Consider the following 20815-nt stretch of genomic DNA (forward strand, 5'->3'; position numbering starts at 1 on the left):
TTTCTGTGTTTAAATAATGTTTTATCTTGATTTCCTCCATACTATTTGCACTTATAGTTTTGCGAAGTATTTATGAATAATATGCTTCTTTTCTTCCACTTTGTACTGAATTCTTCCCTCATCATCTTTTAATTGGTATATCATCCTTTTTTCTCTTTCATTCTTCAATCTGTATGCCAGCCATTGTCCAGATTTGTTGGCTTGTTCAAAGTAATTTTGTCTGGCTGCTTTAATTTTCTGTGCTAATTCCTTTTGAGTTATTAAGTTGATCTTATGTTTTATCATCTCTCTTTTTTCTTTTTTAATTTTATTCTTTGGGTCTTTCTGTAGTTCAGCTTCAGCTTCCATAAATTCTTTTTGCATACAATCTTGTTGCTCTTTTTGTTTTCTAGTTTTTTCTCACCATGTAGGCAATCTACAACTCTTGTATATGCTTTCTTAGTGTCCCAGAGATTTTGAATTGAGGTGTCTTCTTTTTTATTTATTCTAAAAAATAGTTTTAATTCTTTCTCCAGCATTTGAATGTATTCTATTTCAATTACAATATTTGAATTCATCATCCATCTTTTTCTTCTTTGACCTTTCCATCTTAATTTTATTGGATTATGATCTGCTCACTCATTTGATTCTATTTCAATTTTGTCTAATTGATTACATAAACCAGATGAAATCCAAGCCATGTCAATTCTTAATAGGGACTGGGGGGGAGGGGTTTTGAATAAAAAGTATATTGCTTTCTTGTTTTGTGCCTTTCTCTCCAAATATCATGTAATTTATATTCCATTGCCATCTCAAAAAAAGGGTTAAAACTGAATGTAGATATAACCTGTATACAGGAAGTCCATATTAAAAGGGAACATAGGAATTTACTGGAAAACAAAAAATTAGGGAAATTATATACAGCACTGGCAGATAAAAAAGAGGGATAGCAACCTATATAAAGGAAAAAATAAACTCCAAAGCAGTCTACTCTGATGAAGAAGGCAGGATGCTAATGATTGAATTAGAGACAACAGAAAAACCGATATTATTAATAGTCATATATGCACCAAATCAGAAACAAGAGGAATTCTATAGGAAATTACACAACAAAATAAACGAATTAACGTAAGACTAATTCTCAATACATTAGAATACCTGGAAAAGAACAACCAAATTCCTGCTGCGCTTATATTTTTAGATCCTGAAAAAGCCTTTAATCGAGTGAATTGGCAATTCCTGCAGAAAATATTGCAAAAAATGCAAATAGGAGAGCACTTTTTACAATCAATTAAAACAATTTGTCAGGAACAAACAGCTCAAATCATAATTAATGGGCGTCTAACAGATTCATTTAAAATTGAGAAAAGTACAAGGCAAGGTTGTCCCTTATCCCCATTATTGTTTATTATAACTTTGGAACTATTGGAAACAGAACTAGTTAAAGACTGTATGATAAAATGGGCTCAAAATGTTGAAGAACCAATAATGTTGGATATATGGGAAAAGATTTGGGTGAGAAATGTAAAATTTACACAAGCCCAAAACCTGAGAGAAAATTTTTATAAAATGTTTTATAGATGGCATTTAGATCCTAAAAAAATGGTTTTTATGTATTTGAACTTACAACCTAAATGCTGGAGATGTGATTGTGTGGACGCTACATATTTTCATATATGGTGGACTTGCAAAAAGGTTAAAGCATTTTGGATAAAAATATGGTGGATTATGCAAAATGTTCTTAAAAAAAGGATAAAGTTTACCCCTCAGTTATTTTTGTTAGGCATAATTACTGATTGTACAGTTGTAGAGACTAATCTGATATTGCATTTAATAACTGCAGCTAGATTGTTGGTGGTGCAATACTGAAAGAAGGAAGATTTGCCTACTATTCAAGAATGGACATTGAAAGTAACAAACCTAGCCGAGATGGCCAAAATTTCTGCATATCTTAAAGACCATTCAAACGAGAGATATAAACTGGAGTGGAAAAGATGGATTGACTATACTCAAAATAAATATGGGACTAAGAAATTCCAGATAGCTTATGATTAGAGATCAGGAATTATAAATTATCTAGAGTTAGTCCAGCAAGGAGGAGCTAGAGTTCAATGGAAATACGTTATTAACAATCTTTTTGGGTTTTTTTTTTCCTAACTGTACTTTAGATTCTCTTTATTAAAGATTTATACCCTGTATTGGTTCTGGGAAGTTGGGAGGAGGGGGAACATTGGGGGAGGTTAGGGGGGAGGTGGGGGGGGGAACTAAACATTTGTAAAAGTTTGTTTTTTTTTCAAAAATGTTCAATAAAAAAATAAACGAATTAGAATATGAAAATATTTGCTTAATTGGGGATTATAATGCAATAATGGATAAAAAAATGGACTATGAAAGCAAAAAGAAAAAAAAGAAAAAATTAGCTACGTAGCCAGTTTTGTTTTTTCGAGATATATATATATATATCTCAGCCTTCATATATATATTTGATTGGAGCTTCCTTAATTGTTATGGGTAATTTGTTTTTCCTGGTTCTGGAGGTTATCAGTGGTATTAGTGGGGTTATCAGTGACTGTCTAGTCTCTTCTTAAAAACCTCCAGTGGTGGAACGCTCACAATTTCTGAAGGCATGCAGTTCCACTGGTTAATTGCCCTCACTGTTAGGAAGTTTCTCCTTAATTTCAGATTGCTTCTCTCTTTGATTAGTTTCCAAGCATTGTTTTTTGTCCTGCCTTCCGCTGATGCTTTGGAGAATAATTTGATGCCCTGTTCTTTGTGACAGCCCCTCAAATACCGGAATACTGCTATCATGTCATTTGTTATTCTTCTTTTCTTTAGGCTAGTCAAACCCAAAACCTGCAGCTTTATCCTTACCCTTTATAGTGTTAATTTTCATTATGTTGATATGACATAATGTATTTGTTGATTATTATAGACAATAGGCAATTCTTAAAATTTAATTTAAATTTTTAAAAGTTAAAATTAAATATATAAATATATTTTGTATAAATATATATAAAATATTTGTTACTTAATTTACTTTGGTGCTAGTTGTTGATTAATAGTGCTACTGCAAATCGAAAATATAAATCTATGTCCTGCTAGTTTTTTTTTCCTCGTGGCAGTATTTTTTAAAATCTATTTTAAAAATATGGCATGATTTTACTACTTAAGTATGTTTGCATGCTAATAGAAAAGAACTAGGTGGAACTAAAGCCATGTGGAGTAATCTTGTCACATATCCTTTCTCTTTTGTTTAATTAGGATTGCATGATTGTAATGCAGTACTAATATAAAAATGGGCCATCACAATTCTTTCATCATATTGTATCACTGCTTTATTGTATTAGGCTAAAGCACTGCGAGAGTTGATAGAACCTCTCCATGCCAACTTGGATCCACTTCTCTTGGCCCTGAATCGATTGGACACAGAGATTGATAAAGTATTGGTTAGAGAATTTATGTCGGAGAGAATTGGCACCAACGGAGACTCATCTTCAGCCTCTTGCAAGCAACCTCTAATATCCTGCATTCAAGTAGCCAATCAATTCTTCTTGAATAACTTTGATGTTTATAAACAAGAACTGACTTTAAAATATAGACAACCAAATGCCTGGGAAAGGGGCTCCAGGAAAGGGGCAAACCTGTTACCAATTGTATTGATTTTATTTTCAAATATACATCCTTTCTACAGAGGAACTAGGCACAATATCAGATCAAGGCTACATGGAATATAGTTACACAGAATTCAGCCTTCAGTGTAGGAAAAATAGAAGGGAAAAGCAGGTTATTAGAGGAAATGAACAATGGTGTTACTCAGGTGTATTCTGCATTCTTCAAGGAAAGAGGGATCAAATGCAATTTAGCTGCTCTTTTGAAAATGGACTTCCATCTAAAGTGGAAAACGCTAATATTTTTCTCCACATTAGTGAAGGAAAATAATTATTGTATAATAGTAATTAAATGCATCCTGTCAAAATCAGCTGTAAGTGCACTGTGTTTATACTGTATTTTCTTGGAATCAAATGCTTTTATTTTCATTAAGGTTTGATCTAAAGTTGTACATGCAACAGACCTAAAATAAGTGAAAGAAAGAAGAGAAAGAAAGAAAGAAAGAAAGAAAGAAAGGGAGAGAAAAAAAAAGAAAAAAAGAACCATAGTTATTTTGCTAAGAGATTCCTTCCTGCACTCTCTTCTCATATTTTCCTTTAAGGCAAAATTGAGAAACAGAGATGAGCCTGAAGAAGGAAATATGCAGATACTAGTGGTGATATACAAGTGCGCATTTCAATTTAAAAACTTTAAATTACTCAAGATTGGAATAGATCCAATTATAAATAAACAGGACTATCATTGTTACTTCTTTCTTAACTCTTGGTTTCAATAAGTTTATTTAGGAGTCTGGATCGCTTTACAAATGATGCACAAATTCCCATTTATGAAGGTCCACCATAAAATATTTCAAACTGTGTAGATAACTTTATATCACCTTAAACCGTAGGATCTAAACTTTAATGCAAGTGGTGCTACTTTGCATCAACTACATGAAATACTCTCTAATTTAGCCAGTTTACTTTCTAATCTCTAAGCTTGCAGGTAAGCTTTTTATCTAAATGCCTGTTTAAAGATTTAAGATGTGTTTATCGAAATATTCCATATCTATTCTCCTCCAAATATATTGGATTTCAAACTCTTATTATCACTAGCCAAGTTGTCCAAGTATCCTACTGACTAGAAATTATGTTATTTGAAGTTCAACATATCTGAAAGGTATGAGCTGGAGAATGGTCTAGCATGATTGTACACAGCATCCTATAAATCATTGTTTACCTGTAATTCTATGATTAGATGTTGTTTTCTCTCTCTCTTTTTTGGCTGAAGGTATTCTGTAATGTAAGTGCTAATTCTTGATATTTTGTACAATACTATGGACAAAAAATTCTAAAATGTATTTTGAAATGTTTTATTTCTGTCAGGTCCATGTACAGTATTACATTATGCCTATACCAATAAAATATATAGTTATTTATATAATATTTCACTTTCTTTAGAATAGTGAATTGTATTTTTTTTCAGAAGTGAATCCATATACATTTGCATATCCATATACAACATAGATGTAAGAAAATCCTAGCAATTTATTATGGATTTTAAAAGGCTGTATATTGTAGAAGAAGCAGTGGGAACTTTATTACAATTCCTGTAGTTTACATGCAATATTACTAAACTGGTTTAGGTGTTGTTGTTTTTTAAACAAAAACAACATCAGTTTCTATTAGTATTTATGAGCACAAATTTAATGTACAGTTTGATCAAAATAAATGATTAATTCCATGGTATTTAAAACAGGAACAAATTGATCGCATTTAGACATGATCCACTTTGGGTGCCATTTTTGTAAAAATAGACTTCCCTGGAAACCAAAATTTTCCAATTCCAGTCGTAGTTGTAATATGAAATTCATTAGTTGCTATTATTAAATTATTTGTTCATTGACTACTTTTGATTGAATGAAGTTGCATACTGACTGTTTTTATTTAATATATACTCTAAGGAACCACTTTCTATACTATACTTTTACTGAGCAAAAGCAAATGTTAGTTCTTTATATAAAATTTCCACTGAAATACTTTATTTGGATTCTATAAATCATTGCTTAATGCATGATTTTGTAGTTTGAACAATTTATCACTAAAATGGCATGGAACTTTATGACCAAATTTTGTAATTGAATAAAAATGGAAAAAAATATTAGGGAGGAAACATTTCAAATTAGAACTTAAAACATATAGATTCCCACTTTACTTTTGAATGATGGCTGATTTGCTACACTATCAAAAGCAGAAATGATATCATAGTGATATCAAAATGTATTAAAATTTTAAAATAGGCATTTCTTCCTCCAAAAGTGAGCAATTAGTTACATTAAATGTGCCTACCTTTGTCAAATGTCTCTGTATTGTCAGTAACAAAATTTGTATTATACTATTTTGGAGAGAAAACAGTTTTTACAAAAGAGAAAAGATATTTTAAATTACTTCATAACTGTAACTTGGAAACAAATTAATAAGAATTTTTGTATTGTCACTTACTGGATGAGTCAGGGTATCATACAATGATTCAGAATTTTCTTGATGTACTTCTTACACCAGCTTTAAAAAGAAATATAACCTATATATTTTCTCAAGATATTTTTGCATAATTCCTGTATAAATAATGAAAGGTTTTGGGTTGTTATTTGACATGGAAAATCTTACCAAAATATTTATACATAGAATCTCCAACATGTTGCCCCCATCATTTCTATGAAAGCAATAAGGTCTTGGACTCATCAATCCAAAGCAAAGGAAGTATAGTTTTGGTTTGAAGGATTATTGTCTTCTGATTATCATTACCTGTTGTTCTTGTTAATTGTGTCTTCAACATATTATTTAAGCTACGTGCAAGATACACATGCTATTAAGTTGCTTATATATGTATTACTGGAACATCTGCCTAATATACTGTAGAAAGCTAACTACAGTAATAGCATAGATGCAATATATGACCTGTGTGGATACCCAATAAAAAGTTATGCTCCGTCATTCAGCACTGTCATGGAATATAATTATGTATACTGCTTGTATGAGTTTATTTAGTATGTTCAGTAAAATATGCAGACTGACAAGCAGATCTTTTAACCTTATGGAAACGAAAAAATATTCATGTTTGAATCATATATTGATAAAGAAAATGTCTCAGGTTCATTGAGTGAGTGAATGAATGAGTGAGTGGAAATAATTTCCCCTGCATTTGAAGCTGAGCTCAGATGTTCTATTAAGGAAACTTTTTTTTGCATACAGACCAAAATACAATGTCCAAATATGTTAACTATATTACAGCATCTGAAGTAGCATTTCTGATCTGAGAAAATAATATGTATGTTCTTTATTCTGAGCTGAATATTTATTTTAGGCAACAGTGGTTGCCTAAAGTCATCCAAAAAAACCCTGTCTTATATTATTTATTATAATTGCATCTTTATCTACTAGGCCTCTACAATGATGTACCATAAAAAATAAATGAATTTTTTTTCTGATCTCAGAATTAAAAAATACCCTACCAATTAATCTGAAATCTTTTGAGTTTCCCTCATTTCTCCTAATTGCTGTGTATGTTCACCACAGGCTTGTATAAACAAGGCACTATGAACTCTAGCTGATCAGATTATGGAGGCTGAAGCCAAATACCCAGATTTATTGGCCATTATTCTAGGTCCGTGATGGTGAACCTATGGCATGCGTGCCACAGGTGGCACAGGGAGCCATTTATTAGGGCACACGATGTGTTGCCCTGTCAGCCCCAGTGCACACGCACATACTGGCCAGCTGACTTTGGCCTTCATTTTTGCCCATTTTTTGCCCGTCGGAGGCTTTCCTGAAACCTCTGGAAGGCGAAAAACAACACAACACACAAATCGGAAGTCTCCTGAAGCCTCCGGAGGGAGAAAAATGGCCCTACGGGCAACCTGGAAATCCATTCCTGAACTTCTGGTTTGCCTGTTGGGCAATTTTTTCGCCCTCCGGAGGCTTCAGCCGCCTGAAGCCTTTGGTCGGAGCGTTTTCACCCTCCCCAGACTCCTAAAAAGCCTCTGGAGCCTGGGGAGGGCGAAAAATGCATGCCAAAAACAGGGGGAGGGCATGGGGTCACGCATAAATGCACAGGGGGGTGGGGGTGGCACACGCATAAAATTATGGATGTGGGCATGTCTGCGCATGACACCCCTGCACTCCCCCCACTTTTGGCATGTGATGGCAAAAAGGTTACCCATCATTGTTTTAGGTGATTCAACAAAGGTAACTTAAAGAAGGAGCTTCCAAAATATTTTCAGCATGTCAATTGTCCCACCAGAGACAAGAACTTTAGACCACTGCTACACAACACTAAAAGATGCTTATTGGCCCTTACCATGAGCAGCTGTGGGCCACTCTGACCATTGCATGATTCACCTTGTACCTGCTTACAGACAAAAACTTAAAGCCATGAAACCAACAATTAAATCAGTGAGGACTTGGACTGAGGAGGCAAAGTTAAAGCTACAGGCCTGCTTTGACTGCACTGATTGGAATATTTTTGAAGATACCTCTGCAGACCTGGATGAACTCACAGGTACTGTAACATCATATGTCAGCCTCTGTGAAGACCTATGTTTACTGACCAGGAACTTGCAAATATACAATAACAATAAATCTTGGTTCACAGCTAAACCTAAGCAGCTATGTTGTTCCAAAGAGGAAGCCTACAGAAAACGTGATATAATGCTGTACAATCAGGCCAGAAACGTATTAACAAGGGAGATCAGAGCAGCAAAATGAAGCTATTCAGAAAAGCTAAGGAATCAGTTCTCAACAAATGAAGCAGCAAACATGTGGAAAACTCTTAAAAATATCACCAGTTACAGCAAACCATCTTCCCAGGCTGAAGGAAATCAACAACTGGCAGATGACCTGAACATGTTTTACTGCAGGTTTGAAAGGAAACTACAGCTGCCTATGTCCACAACCCCCATCCCAGACATACCATCAACAGCCAAACCTTCTACAACTAATCCTATTCTATTGGGTTCACAACCCTTGGTGATCAGAGAAAGGGAAGTGCAAGATCTATTTCACAGACAGAAGCCAGGAAAAGCACCAAGTCTAGATAAGATAACTCCTTCTTGCTTAAAAGTCTGTGCTGACCAATTGACCCCCATCTTCACCTGAATCTTCAACAAATCACTAGAGATGTGCCATGTTCCTTCTTGCTTCAAATGCTCCACTATCATCCCAGTGCCAAAGAAGCCCTCCATCAAGGAACTGAATGACTACAGACCAGTTGCTCTAACATCTGTAGTTATAAAAACCTTTGAAAGGCTAGTGATGTCCCATTTCAAAAACATCACAAATCTGCTCTTAGACAACCCACCCTACAATTTGCATACTGAGCAAATAGATCGACAGATGATGCTGTTAATATGGCTCTGCACTACATCCTACAATATCTTGAATCTCCAATGACCTACGCAAGGGTCCTTTTTGTAGACTTTAGTTCAACATTCAATACCATCATACTGGACATTCTTCTAGCTAAACTAAATCAACTAGCAGTACCTGAACACACTTGTAAGTGGATCACAAGCTTCCTAACAGACAGGAAGCAGCAGGTGAAGCTAGGCAAAATCACATCAGATACCTGTACAATTAGCACAGGAACCCTCAGGGCTGTGTGCTCTCTCCATTTCTCTCTATATACCAATGACTGCATCTCAAACAATCCATCTGTTAAACTACTGAATTTTGCAGATGATACAATAGTGATTGGTCGCATTCGAGACAACAATGAAACCTCATACAGATGGGAGATTGAACAACTAGCCTCATGGTGCGACTGGAAGAATTTGGAACTGAATACACTCAAAACCATAGAAATGGTGGTAGACTTTAGGAGAAACCCTCTTATACTACCACCTCTTACAATATTATACAACACAGTATCTACAGTAGAGACCTTCCCATTTCTAAATTCTATCATATCTCAAGACCTAAAATGGACACCTAACATCAAAAACATCACCAAAAAGCACAACAAAGAATGTTCTTTCTGTGCCAACTCAGGAAGCTCAAACTGCCCAAGGAGCTGCTGATACAATTCTACAGAGGAATTATTGAGTCTGTCATCTGCAACCCAACAGGACAGACACAGACTTCAGAGGATAATCAAAACTGCAGAAAAAACAATCACTGCCAACCTGCCTTCCATTGAGGATCTATAGTAAAAAAGAGGGCCATGAAAATATTTACAAACCACTCGCATCCGGGATATAAATTGTTTCAACTCCTATACCAAAATGACGCTATAGAGCACTGCACACCAAGACAACTAGACACAAGAACAGTTTTTCCCAAACACCATCACTCTGCTAAACAAATAATTCACTCACCACTGTCAAACTATTGACTAAGGCTGCATTACTATTACTATTAGTCTTCTCATCGTTCCTATTACCCATCTCCTCCCACTTATGACTGCAGGACTGTAACTTTGTTGCTTGGAACCTTACAATTTATATTGATATTGATTGTTTCCTGATTGCCTATTTGTACCCTATGACTATCATTAATGCTGTACCTTATGATTCTTGATGAATGTATCTTGTCTTTTTATGTACACTGAAAGCATATGCACCAAAGACAAATTCCTTGTGTGTCTAATCACACTTGGCCTATTCTATTCTATTCTAATCTGCCATCAAAATGTAACAAGAATCACTGAAATAATATACATTTGAGTCCTTTTGTCATAAGGTGATTTTTTTTAATACAACTGCCTCATCTAATCCATGACCTTAATTGTATTTATGTTATTTAAAGTGCTTTGACAAATGTGCTAGGTCAAGGGCACATTCTTTAGAAACATATTAGTCTTCTGCTAATTTGATATAAATTTTAATTGTATTATTATTCTCTGCACTTTTTGTTAATGGCTGCCTCTTGACATTCAGGTAAGAATTGGCTGTTTCTCTGTACTGACATGATCAATATCTTATGTTGTATAAATTGCAATGTGACTTAACAGATAAAAACACCATTGTTCAAATCTGGTCTTAAGTCATTTACTTTGAAACTTCAGCTAAGTAATTTTTGAAGATTGTATACCAGGGATTAGGCAGCCAGGGATTTACAATTTAATATCAAATCAATATACAGTATTTATATTCCTAATTTGAGAATATGGAATATTTCTTATTTCAAATTTGTTTATGAGCAAAAAAAAGGCCAACTTTAGTTAAAAGTTTTATTTTTAACACAGTTTAGATGGAATCCATTAAGCCTATCAGTGATTTCAAAGTCTTTGTAAATATGATAGAAGGAATAGTATTTATATTATTATTTTGTAAGTTTTACAATGGAAAATTATAAATGATTTTCCCCTAATTTTGCTAGGAGATGAAATTTGAATGGCTAAACACAGTTCTTTCCTGTATCCAACTGCCTGTCCAACCACACCTCTGAGGATAATTGACTAATAACTAATTTTTATATCAATTTTTTTTCATATAGAAAACACATGAAGTATACACTATAATAGTTTGATCAGTTTATTATAAAAAAATTAGCATATGGGTTTCCTGCTGGTTTGTATTTTGTGAAATATTGATTAGCTTAATACATTTTTGTGCAAATAGCTTACTGACTATACTAAGTGTGAACTGAGGTGGCAGATACTGTAAATCAAATAAAGAAATAAAAAATAAGAAAATTAAAACCAGACTTGGAAAAGTTTGGAGACTGGTAGCAAGTTGTTTAAACAAGACTATACCTCTTGTTCTGTTTTACTATAGGCTAAAGTATTGTTAATACTTAAATCAACATTTACGTACTTTTTCAATCAGGCAGAGGGGTGAAATAATTGCAGTGGATATATAGCAAGAGAGACTTCTATGATTCTATTTAGTATAGGTTTATTTTTGAATAAGGTGCTTGTAAAAAGTGACATGTTTACTATTGAAACAATATTTTAGAATATTTAGAAGAATATTCATGATGTTGAAATTATGTACTCATGTATGACTTTCTTAAATATATCTACTGAAATAAAAATCCTTAAAACCTTTCTCCACAGGCATTAGTTGTTATTTATAGATGCTTCTCTAATACTTTGAGGCTTGACAAATGTAATGAGTTAAAAATACCCTCATACCCTAAGTGTTTTGCAGAAATACAAGAATGCTAGACAATTTTGTCATGAGTCTTCTTATAGTAGCTTCCTATATAGTAACATATAATAAGACTTGTAGATTAATGCTAACATAAATCTACAGCCACATAATTTCCTTGTGACATACTGTTGAAAGTTTAGCCGTATTCATGATTATTTAAATGAAACGTTAATAGAGCAATAAGCACCGTATTGCAATATTTCAGTGTATTATAATAACAAATTGAATGGAATGCTATATTGGCAAAAAATCTGATTTAAATGGAAAGCTTCTACACAGCATGAATATTATCCTTTCAAAAAATGAACAAAGAGTATTCTTTAATAGAAAACCAAAAGTCACAAAATTAATAAAAAATAGACTGAGGAAATATTCATTTTAATAGAGAAAGACAGGTGAAAGTTTACTTGGTAATAAAAATATGTATCCATGGACTAAAAGCAAGGCAATGATATATTAGCATAAGAGCTTTTCAAGTTAATTAAAAATAAAGATAATGCCATTGCACAGTTTTGATTATTTAAAATAATAGTCAAAATTAATAAATAAATGACTTTATTCTCTATTATTACTTTTTGAATTATTTTTCTTTTTTCCTTTCCCCATTGCTCCCATAGGAATTGAATTTAAAGTTTGGAAAATAATCTATAAAAATAGTGATAGCACTAGCACTTAGAGTTATATACTGCTTCACAGTGTTTTACTGCCCTCTCTAAGCAGTTTTACCAAGTCAGCATATTGCCCCCAACAATCTGGGTCCCCATTTTATCCACCTCAGAAGGATGGAAGGTTGAGTCAACCTTGAGCCTGGTGAGATTCGATCTGCCAAACTGCTGGCAGCCAGTGATCAGCAGAAGTAGCTGCACTCTAACCACTGCGCCACTGTCGCTCTTATCTAAGAATCTCTGTCATTTTCATTTCCATTTGAAGTCAGTTCATGTTAGTCAGGTCATTTCTATTTCTCTGTGTGTGTGTGAATATGTGCCATGTTTCCCTGAAAATAAGACAAGGTCTTATTTTCTTTTGCCCCTCCCCCCCCAAAAATATGGCCTTGGCCTTATTATCGGGGGAGTCTTATTATTTTGGGGATGCAGGAGGTGGCAAGCGTGGAACTGCATGTCCTGTCACCTCCCCTCCCTGTTCTTTGCACTGGCTGAGAGGCTGGCCAGTACTGCCCTGATGTGTCCCGCCACTGCCCTGCATCGGGTTGGGCTTTCTTCACGAGGGGGACAATCCAGCAGTGGGAAGCACCTTGTAAAAAAAAACCTCACGAGTTCAACTTCCCTGGACAAAACAATGAGGAACACAACGGAGCTGCAAGTCTCGGGTAGGACACGTCTCTCACAGCCTAACACCTCTCACCCTGCCCCAATGCTAACAGAATCCTGGCTGCTTCCCTTCCCCACCATCTCTTTAGCAAGAGGGGTGGCAGGTGGAGTGGGGGAGAAGTGAGAGACATGGAGCGAGATGTGGCTCCTCTTGCCATCTCCTCCCCCCCCTTGCCAGGCATAGCAGGCTTCCTCTGCAGCTTCCAAGCCAGGGCAGAGAGGCAGCAAAGGGTGAAACACTCAACCCTGGCAATGAATCAGATGCTTCACTGGAGAAACCGCCCCACACCAGCCCAGACTTCCTAAATCTCTCGCTTCCCAGGTCGTCCCCTTTGCAAAAAAAGCCCAACCCGATGCAAATGCTACCTCCAGCCACCTCTTCATCCTGGTGAAACTACTCTTTGAAAGGATGATCTGCAGGCCTTTTCTCCTCACAGGGCTTCTCCTGATGTTCCAGGTGCGAAGTAACATCCTGTAAAGAAAGGCATGGAAATCCATACAACTGGGATGTCGGAGAAGCCCTGTGAGAAGACTCTGTTGCCGATGTGCAAGAAATCTCCCCCCCCCCACCTTCAGATAGTCTTGTGGGCGGGCTGGAGAGAGAGCGTCTTCAATGAACTTCGCTCTTTGTTTGTGTCTCTGCAGGTGGCAGCGTCAGCAATGTCTCCTTGCAGAGCTCCTTCCTCCTTCTCTCTGGTCTGATTCTCAAATATTTTCAAGCAAAACACTGCCAAGAGAGGAAACTATCCCTTCCCCCTCCCTCGCCAAACTTTGTCTGTAGGCATGACGTTTCACAAAGCTCCTTAATCCATGCCTATTGGCTCCCTCATTTTGTGTTTTTATACACGTACCAACATACTCACCCTACCTGGGGATTCCCCCTCCCAAGATTCCTTTTCCAAGGAAAGAAGAGCGCTGGGGTGGCACTAGACATTCCCCCCATCCTGGCTTCTCTCAGCCACAACTGAAACCCTGTGGACCACTTCTCTGCTAGAGTTCTGGGAGAGACTCTTGGATAGCTGAAGGGGGGGCTGAGGGCAATAGGTGAGATGTAGCTGATTGCTTCCTTTTTGCCTTCTCTCCCAAAAGTGCTCCTCGGGCGCAGCCACTTCTGCAGCAGGAAATTCGACCCTGCCTTCCGAAGGGTACTGTAGCAGCAGCTATCCATAAATTTTTTAGCCTTAGCCTTATTTTGTCCCCATCCACGTGGCTCACTAGGCCATGTGGGCAAGGACGAAATAATGATGAAAAAATTGTGGATAGCTGCTGCTACAGTATCCTTTGGAAGACTGGTGCGAGGTGCATGGGGTGCATCGCTTGGTTTCCTGCTGCTTTTGTGGCTGCAATCGATGGCAAAAGCAGATGCATTGCAGGAGGCCACAGCATGAGCAACACCCACAAATCAGCTGCTTTGTGAATGGCAGCCGGAGCGGCTCAGCTTATCCGATTATGGAGCCAAGAAGTGCTGAGGTGACCAGGGAAGGGAAGGGCTTCCTCCTGTGCTGGCCACGCCACCCTTTCACTAGGGCTTATTTGGGGGGAATGGCGTATATTTACACCCACCCCAAAAATCAGGCCAGGCTTTATTATCAGGACATGTCGTATTTTTGGGAAAACACAGTGTGTGTGTGTGTGTGTGTGTGTGTGTGTGTGTGTGTGTGTGTGTGTGTGTGTGTGTAGGCACACACACACACACACAAATATATATTCGTAGATTTTCACGGGTGTAGGTATGTTGGTCTTGTTGTATTCAGGTCTTTTCCCACGTAAGATTCAATCTTACACGGGAAAAGATCCGAATACAACAAGACCAGCATAGATAGATAGATAGATAGATAGATAGATGGATGGATGGATGGATGGATGGATGGATGGATGGATGGATGGATGGATGGATGGATGGTAGGTAGGTAGGTAGGTAGGTAGGTAGGTAGGTAGATAGATAGATAGATAGATAGATAGATAGATAGATAGATAGATAGATAGATAGATAGATAGATAAGGGAGGAGAGCTTGTGGCTTAGAGGTTATTACAACTGCCTAACATGTAAAATATTCCAAGCTCAAATCCTAGTAAAAGTATGGCTAGCTGATGAGAGCTAAATAGCTTGAAATAGATCTATACTAGTCTCCATTTATTTATCAGCAAAAAATTATATATCTACCATATTTTTTTAAAAAAATTAAAAAATTAATGGGGGTACCTAGGTGCTCCCATGTTACACCCCTCTTAGGCAGCCTGCACTGGTTGCCAGTTGTTTTCCAGGTGCGATTCAAAGTACTAATTATGACCTCTAAACCGCTCCATGGCGTAGGCCCAGGGTACCTGCGAGACCATCTACTAGCAATAGCAATAGGAGTTAGACTTATATACCGCTTCATAGGGCTTTCAGCCCTCTCTAAGCGGTTTACAGAGTCAGCATATTGCCCCCACAATCTGGGTCCTCATTTCACCCACCTCAGAAGGATGGAAGCCTGAGTCAACCTTGAGCCGGTGAGATTAGAACCGCTGAACTGCAGATAAGAGTCAGCTGAAGTAGCCTGCAGTACTGCACCCTAACCACTGCGCCACCTCGGCTCCTACTGCCACCAATAGCCTCCCACTGTCCAGTGCAGTCCCACAGAGTTGGCCTCTTCAGGGTGCTGTTGGCCAGACAGTGTTGACTGGCGACCCCCAGGGGGAGAGCCTTCTCTGTGGGTGCGCCTTCCCTCTGGAATGAGCTGTCCCCAGAGCTTTGTATAATCCCCGACCTCCGGTCCTTCTGGCGCACCCTAAAAAGTTGGCTTTTCCAGCAAGCCAGCCTGGCCTGAACAGAATAAAATAAATAATTTGTTAATTTTAATCTAATTTAAAAAATTTTTATTGTTAATATTAATTGGATTTGTTTTTGGATACTTTATTTAATTTCCTTTTTAACTTTTGTAATATGTGTTTTTTTTATGTTGTATGCCACCCTGAGTCCTTTGGGAGAAGGGTGGCATATAAATCCAATAAACAAACAAACAAACAAAAGTTTTTGCCCTCTGCAAACCTCCCAAAACTGGCCAGTTTTTCGTGAAAATGGGCCCATTTTCTTTTTTCAAAAAAGGGCATGAATAGCCCCTAGGAGGCTTGCAGAGTGTTCCGGGGGGGGGGGGGGGTTTGAGGGTGGGCAAAAACAAGCAAAAAATGGCTGGGGTTTTTTTGTCAAAAAAGGGCATTAGGAAACTTATAGAGTGCTCCTGGAGGCCCGGTGGGCAAAATTGAGCAAACAATGGCCCATTTTTCGCTCATTTCTGCCCTTCCCAGCCCCCAGGAGCTCCCTGAAAGCTTCCTACAAGCTGTACATGGCCATTTTGGTGAAGGGTGCAGGGTTTTAGGAGGCAAAAATATGCTGTATTCAGTACATAAGATGCACCCAGATTTTCAGCCTCTTTTTTGAGGGAAAAGGGTGTGTCTTATACTCTGAAAAATACGGTATATCTATCTATATCTATCTATCTATCTATCTATCTATCTATCTATCTATCTATCTATCTATCCATCCATCCATCCATCCATCCATCCATCCATCCATCCATCCATCCATCTATCCATCAATTCATTCTTTAATATAGAATATTGAAGTTTTACATTCAGAAATAAACTGAATTCCCAGATTTAATGTTTATTGCATTCATTTATGAATAATAACATGGGATGCTGAAGGTGGAATAGGTGTTTTCTGAAGATTAAATAGGACTATAGGAATAAGCTATCCTGACTGACTAAACCAATTTCATTGTATACATGATGTACAATGACAATAAAGGCTATACTACTGTGCGTTCCAGTTGTTTTACCTTCCAGTTCTTATTATTAGATAGCGTGTCATGATGAATTCTGATGACAGCATTGTACCCAGTATGCTAATGGGCACCAGGCTGGAAAAAGATGGCTATAGTATTGTATAGTATAGGTTTTGTATAGTATACAGCAATGGTGTCAAACTGGCAGCCCACAGGTGGATGCATGACATGCAGGCCATGCCCATCCCATCTCCACAAAGGCAAAAAACATTGTGATACATCACGTGACATCAACGTAACATGACGTGTTTGACACCCTTAGTATATAGTATAGATTTTTAAGAGAGATGGAATATGACTAGAGCACAGGTGTCAAACTGGATTATTTCAGGGGGCGGATCAGCATTGTAGTTCTCCAAAGGCTGGTGGGAGGGCAGCAGGGCTGGATGGGATGGACACCTCCTACATTACTCTGCTGGCTGAAAATGGGCCATGGGGAGGCCCCATGGGACCTCTGCACAGCCTGTTTTAGGCCTCCTCGTTTTCCAGCAGCACTCTGCCAGCCAAACACGTGCTGCACAGAGGTATCCGCACAGGTATCCACTTTTGGCCAGCAGAGTGCTGCAGAAGGCTGCAGAGGCTGAAAACGGGCTGCTGGGGCCCCGCAGCCTGTTATGGCCAGCAGAGACGACACGAGCCAGTCTTTTCATATTTCAAGGCTAGCCCCGTTGGCTGGATTTAATCACCCCGCAGGCCACATCTGGCCCGCGACTCTTGAGTTTGACACCCCTGGTCTAGAGTATCAGCATTCTGGACTTTTGTATAGTTTCAATCCCATGAGATTAACGAAACATAAATGTTCAGTTGCCATTTTTTTAATATTGTAAGAGGGATTGTTTTTTGTTTTTGTTTTTTGTTCCTGATGTCTTGAAGTGTACAAGATTAGAAATAAAGTCTTGAAATATTTTATATTTATGGACTTTATATACATTTTGCCTAGAATACTGAAGAAAATCCCTTAGATTCCATTTTTCTGGTCTCTATTATCTGTGGTTGTTCTAATTATAAAACAAATATTTAGAATCCAATACGCAACACTTCTTTTTCAGCATATAGAATAGCACTGTACGTACCCTCATTAATACTGAACACTCAACTAAGTTGACTTAAACTCTAAGAGCCCAGTGAATACACTTTAGCGCTGTGTGGATTACAATTTAATATTGTTTCCTAACTTTTTAAGATGTTGATATGTTTTTTTCCTTCATGATATCCTAAAATGGAGTCAATGTTTCAAGCTCTATCCAGGCAAACCATTATAATTGGTTTTAATGGAACGGATTAGTTTGCATCTTAGCATCAATTTGACAAAATCATGTGACCATCTTTTTGCTGAATACAATACTAAACATACTACATATAACATTCTTCTATACTAAACACATTTCTGCACTTCATTATGAATATCTTATGATGAAATCTAAGCATAATTTATTTTTCTCATAAGGAAATCGTTTCGAAGCAGTATTGTTTTATACATTTGAATTGCTAAAATAGCATTTCACCTAGAAATGCTTCGCATAATTAAAACTGTGATATAAATGAATATCTGAAAGCTATGGAGTTTATTTTCTTCATGTCTTGCAGCTGAAATTTTAGAAGACAAACCTGCAGATTCGTTGCAAGATTTGTACCGATCTTTGGAACTAGCTAGTTTGTCCCCTCTAGGAGATCGGCAAATTTCTACCAAAATGGAATACAAGAAATCTTTCATTAAAAGATGCTGTGACCCAATAATCAATGAAAAATTGCACCAATTGCGAATTCTGAAAAGCACTTTAAAGGTAAGATGAAAAAAGAAATTTTCCAATGTAAATGCATGGCCAACAAAAGTTCTTCAATTATTACTGGTAACTTACTTCTGAAGCCACAGAATGTTTTTGTGTTCTTTTCTCTGTTTCTTTAATATACACACCAATTAAAGTGAGAAGACCAAAAATGAAACAAATGTATTGTTAATGTAATGCATTTATTTTATAAGACATAGAACTAGAAAATTCTTAAATATAAAGTAATGATTAAAACCTTCCTTCAAACTCAATTATTCCTCAGTTATTATGACCATAGGATTAGGTTTCTAAGGAAACCTGTATTCTAAATATTCAAATATATGTGGGGTTTTTTTCTCATTTTTTCTTTTTTGTTTCCTCAAGGCCAGAGAAGAAGAAGTAGCTATGATAGATGAGGTTCTAGATAATCCAGATTTGACATCTAAAGATTTTCAAGACTGGAAACAAATGTACCTTGATCTCTTCCTCGATAGTTCTCAGAACAATGCAGCACAAGAGCCAGTAAATGATTCTGATGACGTTGATGTGTTTCTAGGTTCTTTAGCACACACCCATTCCTATATTGAAACACATGTATAACAATAATTTTAAACATCTTAATTCTTTGTTTTCAGCCCTTTTTACTCAAAAGAGTAGCTTTTATATCATGTTGTAGGATATCTATTTTAATGTTTATGACATGAGTAAAGTACAATTTAATGGTCATTGTAGGAATACAAACTTATATGCATTTTATGCTGCTGATGCTCAGTTTATGTTTATGTTTACAAATGCTGGCTATGATCCAAAGGAGTGCATTTATGGAATAGAATGATAAGCATTTTGTTTGATGTTGATACTGACACAATCTTCACTGCTGAAAAGTCAGTTTACTTTTTAAATGGAACAGAATTTATTAACTTGCTTCTTTGGATCATGTCCATTGTCTACCATTTTTTAAAAAAATGATTATATATTTTAAATAATACATAAGTGTTGTAATGAGTTACATTTTCAAAGTGCAACCTTTGTTTTAGCCAGTGTGACAATTAAACATTTATATTTAGTGGGATATTTTAGCTATTTTAATAAATTACAGAAGAAGCATAATGCTGTGATTATGACTGCATTTAAGGAAAAGGTCAGGGAATAAGAAAACTGTACTTTCATAAGCTTGAATATTAAAAAATAATATTTTTCCAAGTTTTTTGGGGGGGTTATTAGCAGACAATCTATAACAGATTAATAATGATAAAGGGCTCACTTTGTTTTGATTTTAACACAGTACTTCAGAGCACTATGACCTTTATCATTGCCCCTTGGGTGATTTTTATACTGAAAAATGTTGCTTTACCAACCAAAGTATCCTAGGCAGGAGGTTGGACTAGAAGACCTCCAAGGTCCCTTCCAACTCTGCTATTCTATTCTATTCTGTTCTGTTCTGTTCTGTTCTGTTCTGTTCTATCCCATTCACTAACTTATTTTTTAAAACCTCAGTATTATGACAACTGAAACAATATTTTAAATTTTGAAAAAACTTCAAAAACTGACTATTAACAAGGCCTTTATTCGCTAAACTACTAGACGGTCCATGTTTTGGGGAAAGTTATACTTAATTCAACATAACAGCTTCAAGAGACATAAGTAAAATCAATGTTCTAGATTTTAAAAAATCCTCAGGAATCATTGTAAATTGTTAATTTTTTAGAACAATTAAATGTAGATCAATCTGTAGTAAATTACATGGCATATGAGATTGAAAAACTTTGAACATTCATAGTGAAATATTATCTAGTTGTTCTTCAATTCTAACTTTTTTCTATTCCTAAGTGTCTGAAGGATAATTTTGGTCAACTCTTAATGTGGACCTAAAATCACTGGAACATAACTTATTACTAACTCAATTGCTACTGATTTTAACTGTTTACTCCTGTGCTTCCCAAACTGTGTGCCATGGTGCCACAAAGCATCACAGCCAATTCCCCATATGGCACCATAGCATAGAAGCATCATGAGATTCTTTACATTTAATTTTAAAAATTTTATGCCCATTTGTTCAGGATGTCATGAATTTGTTTTTGTTTTTTCCCCTAAATATTAATTTATAGTTCTCCCTTGAATTTCCAGCATAGATGTAGCACATACCTTTTGAGTGTGAACTAATGTATAGTATT

The 20815-nt window shown here is 36.4% G+C and overlaps 1 protein-coding gene across 7 annotated transcripts in view; it reads left to right on the top strand.

Annotated features, from left to right (window-relative positions):
• The window catches only part of CNKSR2 (connector enhancer of kinase suppressor of Ras 2), a 270841-nt gene extending 250901 nt beyond the window's left edge, over nt 1-19940 (top strand). For 5 of the 7 annotated variants that reach the window (XM_087726467.1, XM_014057257.2, XM_087726469.1 and 2 more), the window contains 2 exons: nt 18460-18656; nt 19026-19939. In XM_087726467.1, coding sequence (XP_087582593.1) covers nt 18460-18656; nt 19026-19241 — 413 coding nt within the window. In that variant the 3' untranslated portion in view covers nt 19242-19939. Of the gene's footprint in view, nt 1-3326; nt 4102-18459; nt 18657-19025 lie in introns of those variants that run through there. The other 2 variants (XM_087726468.1, XM_087726472.1) reach the window with 2 other exon arrangements.
• Nucleotides 19941-20815: the final 875 nt, after the last annotated feature.

The sequence above is a fragment of the Thamnophis sirtalis genome, unplaced genomic scaffold (assembly GCF_051295495.1).
Source record: "Thamnophis sirtalis isolate CommonGarterSnake01/CBP01778 unplaced genomic scaffold, rThaSir2_p1.2 scaffold_12, whole genome shotgun sequence".
Taxonomy (NCBI): domain Eukaryota; kingdom Metazoa; phylum Chordata; class Lepidosauria; order Squamata; family Natricidae; genus Thamnophis; species Thamnophis sirtalis.